Source organism: Pygoscelis adeliae, unplaced genomic scaffold (assembly GCF_000699105.1).
Source record: "Pygoscelis adeliae isolate BGI_AS28 unplaced genomic scaffold, ASM69910v1 Scaffold106, whole genome shotgun sequence".
Taxonomy (NCBI): domain Eukaryota; kingdom Metazoa; phylum Chordata; class Aves; order Sphenisciformes; family Spheniscidae; genus Pygoscelis; species Pygoscelis adeliae.
In genome coordinates, this window is record NW_008824939.1 from 128,853 (window position 1) to 134,889 (window position 6,037).

At 44.5% G+C, this 6,037-nt stretch overlaps 1 protein-coding gene across 1 annotated transcript in view; it reads left to right on the plus strand.

Annotated features, from left to right (window-relative positions):
* Nucleotides 1-6,037, plus strand: part of LOC103918180 (unconventional myosin-X-like) — a 97,831-nt gene that overhangs the window by 55,206 nt on the left and 36,588 nt on the right. The window contains exon 22 of the mRNA XM_009325441.1: nucleotides 412-526. Within this exon, the coding sequence (XP_009323716.1) occupies nucleotides 412-526 (115 nt within the window). The remainder of the gene's footprint in view (nucleotides 1-411; nucleotides 527-6,037) is intronic.

Here is a 6,037-nt window from a genome sequence, read left to right on the forward strand (position 1 = left end):
GTGATTATTTCTTTTAATTAGCTGCAGCAAAAGGATTTCTTGAAGTTTAAGGCTAGAAGGGACCATTGAACATTGCTTCCTTTGTCTCTTGGAGCATTAAATGCCACCCCTATACTGAACAAAATAACTTGTGTCTGATGAAAGCACGTTTCAGAAAGACAGTTGTTCTCTACTGAAAAATGCTGTTGAGTTTGTATTTTATTACTGGGATTGCAACAATAATTGCCAGTGTGGTAGGAACAGATAAAGGTTGGGGGATGGAAATTTCCAAATTGAAAGGCAAACATGAAGAAGGGAGGTCCCAGAGGAAGAAGGACTAATGGGAGGAGGATAATTAGAGTTAAAAGATTGGGGGGGTGGGGGATGGGTTACTGTCATGCATAATCTCATGAGATTTTGTTTGGTTCTTAGGTACAGGATGCTTGTGAAGGGGCCAAGTTTCTCAGACAACAGCAAAGCTGTATGTGCAGGCTTTCTTCAGACCTATGACAGCAGCAAGAAAGAATGGCAGTTGGGTAAAACCAAGGTACTTCATCAGTGTCGGGTAGGGTATGGCTTTGTTCCAGCTGCAGGGAGATGCGATTGCATCTGGTGAGGTTCAAGCCAGTAGAAAGGGCAAAGTAGTGATCACCCTTTAAATACATTGGACTGTGCCACTGACATGTAGCATCTCAAATATTGCCTGTATTATGTACCTAGAGATGTGGAAGGCTTTTTGATTTTGTCTAAACTCCTTCTCATTGACCAAGCCAGATTGATTTTGTTGTGTCTGATCCAATTTAAGGATCCAAGGAGAACAAGCATGGGTGTCATTGTATGCAATTGCAATGTGTGCCATTAACTCTTGCTTCTTGTGCCAGATATTTTGCTCTGCTTGGCTAACTGAAATTCTTGCAGGAGGCAGTGAGCTGCTGCTTGGTATATATCAAAACTGTGAATAGGTAGCTAGATCACCAGATGTGTGACAGCCTTCTGCTGTGGAAGCTCAGCTGATGGTTTGTGCAGTTAGCCCAGATGCTAGCACACATTTTCTAGGAAAAGGTATCCAAATGCTTCTCCCCACTTGCATAATTCGGATTTTGCTTCTGTTTTGGTGACTGTTTAACACTTCTTTCTTGCCTGGTATAGTCTGGATTTTGGGGGGGAGGGGGAGTTGGTTTTTTTTTCTCCAGACATCCAGCTGGAAATGTACCATTATCTTTCATTTAATGAGGAGGGAGCTGGGTGTTTCAGTCTGAGTTTTTTCAAGCTTTGAGACAGCTTCACACAGAAATCTATGTGAGCGTTGTGAGTATATTGCTGTAGAAATCTGTCTCTAGCACAACTTTCCAGATACTGCAGTGAATTCTTCAAAGAATATTCCAAGATGGATGGTGTCCAGTGCAGACAGCATTTCTAATTAGTGGGTATGCAGTTCATATCCAGAGCAGATAGTGGTCCATCGAAGCAACTTTTCTTGCATTTTTTGCCCTTAAGCCTTCAAAAAAGTAGTTCAGAATATTTCCAGGGTCACAATGGAACTGGAGGTGATTCTAGTAAAAATTCACATTTAATTTGTCCAGCAGATCAAATAATTATATTTGTTGCTTTGAGCAATCATTTCTTAATGAGCGGATAGACTATAATGTTTCTTAGAGAGCGAGATCTCTCCCTTTCTTAGAGTAGTCTGGGCTATGAACTCTATGTGACAATCAAGGAAACCAGTGGCCATTGCTGTGGGAGGCAGATGTGTTAACCTGAAGTTTCTAAGGCCTTCCTTCACATGCCTCCGCTGATGTTCAAGAAAGAATGTTTTATCACTTAGCTGTATTTCCACTCTATGATTAAAGTGTTCCCCATCTCTGATTTGGGAATCTGGTGTCTCCTCACTGGTCCCTGCAAACCAGGAAGCATTTCAGTCATTCTTGTCCCTAGATAACCCACACTGCTGGGGTGGCTGCCAGTCTCACAGCATTTTAGTGTTAAAGCCTGTGTGGAGTGTGTGTGTGTTGCAGAGCTGCTTGTGCCTGGGAAGCTTTAGAAAAGAGGTGGTTAGAGCTGGTAAACGTTGAGTTTTAACTTTCTTCCTAGCATGACAAGAGATGGAAGATTGCTGGGCTACAGGAAGGGCAGCAGGGAAATGCATGCAAGGACCAAACTCACATGCATATACTCACCTTTTAGAGTATAAAAGGTTATAAGCTATATAGCTGGAGTCCAGGGACTACAACAGACTGACGACAAGCAGGAAATCCAGGCTGCTTTGAGCCCTTGGCAGCAATAGGATCCCTTTTCTCTTCAGTCCCCGTTGTGCATCCTGAAGGACTGAGTCAATCTGTGTGTTTTCACTCACTCCTTGACCTGCACGAACAAATTCTTTTGGAAAAACAATATAGGTGGTAAATTGTGGCAAACAAAATGTGTTTGTATTTTGCCAAAAACACTGGATGTACTCATGTAATTTTTTTGAACAATTCTGTCCTATAGACTAAAACTTGGCTGAGGAGCTGTATGCGGCATGTTGGTAAGCAGCATTCTCTCTGCTAGGGCACTGGCTGCTGTCGGGTCTGAATATTGTGGGAAGAAAGAAATGATTAAGAATGGCAGTCTTCGTATCTCTTTATTTCTTTATGACTGAGAAGGAAAATTGAAAGGAGTTGGGAAGCAGTTGAGCCATCTTGTTTGGTTGTAGAAGTTATTTTATATTCGGCATGATTTGGATTAGAGATGTGTGTCCTGGTAGAGGGGAGCAGTTCTGTTTATTCTAAAGAATATATCACTCCGAGGCTGTCCTGGCCTGTTCCACCCTTGCTGCCATGCTGAATGGCTGGCCAGCCCCTGGCTACTCCAAGGCGCTGTCACCATTGCCCTGCCATTTCATTCTTCAGATGGTGGCAAAGCCATTTCATTGTTCCCTTGGAGGCCCCTCTTGCAACTCTGCTTTGTGACAGTGCCTCCAGGAAGCCTGCCCCTAGGAAAGCAGATAGCAGGGCGAGGCCGTGCAGAGCAAGTGGTGCCTCCCGATAGTCCCTTCCCTGCTGCCTGTATCCAGCTGTTGTGTCTTGGTTTTGGATTACAAAGCGCTTTGTCTGCGTTCATGTTTTAGCTGATGCTAGGTAACACAGGCCTGGAAAACTTGGGTCAATGAAAACAAGAGCCCTGATTTTTCCAGAGGCTTTCAGGTAAGGGTGAAGTGAAGCTACCAGCTAAGGGTGTAGGTCATTGTCCTGGAAAGGAAGTCCCCTGTGTGCCCTTGCTGCCACTTTTGCTGCTACAGGTGCAGCTCTGGGTACCCAGGCGGCAATTCCCAGAACTAACCTTGGCTTATGGAGTCAGGAGTAGCTACTGAAAAAGGTGTGACAGGCCAATGGGGATGTAACCTAGGAAGAAGTATAAGGGGTGGGTGAAGAGCAAGGCTTATAGAAGGGGGAATACTTCCTGCAAAATGAATGGAAGGATAATTATATCCCTAGCAATTGTTTGGAGGAGGAAGGAAAAGACTCTGTGAATTAGTGCAAGGGATTGTGAAGCTTGGGAAAGGAAATGGGGGAGGAAGGGCAGGATGATCTTTGTGTTTTTCATTAAGAATAGAGCAGCTGCTGTGCTGGCAATTGTCAAATTAATGTTTATAAGAGGTATTAATGTATATAAGGCAGTTTATTTCTGGTGGCATGGCAGAGATGAGGGCTTGGATGCAAACAAGCAGTGTGATGACGGAAGAGCTTGTGCTAAGGTGCCCTTGTCTTCACTGGGGATGTGCTGGGATGGAGCAGCAGTTTCTGTGCCCCTTTCCTCAGTGCACCTGGACCTTCTGCCATACTTGCCCATACCCACAACACAGATTTCCTAAGGCTGTTTAACACAGTAATTCTTGCTGTTTGAAAGCATTCATTTCCACATTTCAACCTGCTGTTTTGCAGGGCCTGTTTGAAGGAGGAGGTTTCTGTAGACTACTTGGCATCCAGGTCACAGTGACCCACTTCCTGCTTTCTCAGTGCTGTCCCCAGGAATCATATGATCCCACTTACGTACACATGGGTGCACACGCAGTTACATTTGTGTCTGCTGATCTACACGTAACCTTAACATGTTCACTGTTGCACTGACTGTGCATGCAGGCATTGGGGTTGTGTGAGGAGCACTGTGGTGCTGCACTGGGGTTTAAAACTTGGCCAGTGTCTAACAGGAGCAGATATGATAGAAGTAACTTTGTATGTTTTGTTTAATCATTCCTTCCTCAGATGAAAGTGATCTCCTGTTTTCAGAAAGTGACTATGAATTATGACAAAGAAATGGCCACCTTCCAAATTATTTCCACAAGGCATCAAAAATATTTCTGGATTTGAATACATTTTACTCTTCCTTGTCATCTACAGGAGTCTAAAAAAACCCTCAAAATGCCAATAGCTTATAACTAAATATTGTTATGCTATTGGAGATTAACCCCTCACTCTCAAGCGCATATAGAAAACCCTATAGGATTAGGGTTGGGTCTTGTTGAACTCTGCATGCTTCAAAGTTGGGTTCTTTCCCCTTTCTTACTGGCACAGCAAAGTCTGTGCTTGCTAATGAAATACTGGTGGACTGAATATTTTTGCCATTTGATGAAGATAATGGACTGAGACAGTGTTTTGCTGGTTGCATTCTTGAAATGGGTGACTGCTACTTGGTTCTGGAATGTAATGGAAAGAGCAATCCCTGCCTCAAAGAAGTCTTTACAAGATTGTTGAGTTGACAGAGGCAGTGGATGTGCAACTTGCAGGGAAGGATGCCAGCTTCATGGTTGGCAGTACCTTGATAATGAACCTTCTTTTAAGGCTACCCACGGTTACTTAGTCATTACAAAACAGCTCATTTCTTAAGGCCATCTTAATGGAAATGGCTCCCCAGGAGAAATTTGAGTCCAGGGAAGCCACTGGCAATGGGTACTAACCGAGGGAGAGGTTTCAGTGCATGGTGGTCATTGCAGAGGGAAAAAAGAGCCTAAATAAGTGACGAGGCCAAAAGCAGTGATGGAAGGGAAGGCATACAGAGACATAAGGGGAGCTAAGTGGGGAGGGGGAGAGTTTGTGCAGAACACTGGACTAAATGACTGTTCAAATCTCTGAACGTGTCTCTGGCCTCTCAGCATAGCCACATGGATCCAATAAATTTGTAAGGAGTTTCTACTGATTAATGTAGTCCTGCAGATTGATGAGTGTCAGCTCACAGCCTGTGTTCACGGCAGTGCTTTAACAAGTGGGGCAGCGCTTTCCTAGTGTAGTCTGTTCTGCTGCTGGCCCTGGCAGTGATTTAGCCAATGTCAGGCAGCAGGTCACACGAGCACGGCCATATGGCAGTTGCTGCTGTGACTGCAGCTTGTATGGACATACCTTAGCCAACTTTAATCTAGGCTGAGTACTGCTAGCAGTGTACCCACAGCACCGTGGAGCTCCATGCAGGCTGCAGTCCATCTCAAAAAGCAAAGCGTTTATTTCAGCAATTTATGCTGAACTCTGTGCTAACATCATGCAAGCCAGCTGATTTAAAGTAGCTCAGATATGTCATCGCAATTCCTGTAAACATGCCCTTATCTTGCTTGTATCTCAGTCCTTTTGTCTCTAAGATAGCACCGTCATCCCTCACACAGCATTTAGCACTGAGCAGAGGTTTGAAATACAGGTGGTGGAAGATGCTTGAGAATTAAAATACTGGACACTGAAGTGCAATCAGTAATACTTGGCGACCTCTCCCATTGGGGCTCAGTTCCCCCTAATGCATGCTGCATTGCTGAACCTTTTCAGCAAGGAACCATCTCCACCTCAGAGTTTCTGGAGGTTGGTGGAGGGCTTCAGCTTCCACCCAGAGCCGGCGGACTGGGGTATGCTCAGCTTTGCACCTCGACAGGGCTTTTAGCTTTCGACTGTCTTCCATTATTAGGATTGCTGTTAAGATTGCTTCCTGGAGTCTAGAAACCTAAATGTTCCTCCCTTTCCTTGAAATGCGGAGGAGTTTCTTTGCAAAATATTTAATCACCCAAGTAGGTATCAGTGCCTGCTGCAGGGAGGTACTTGATCGT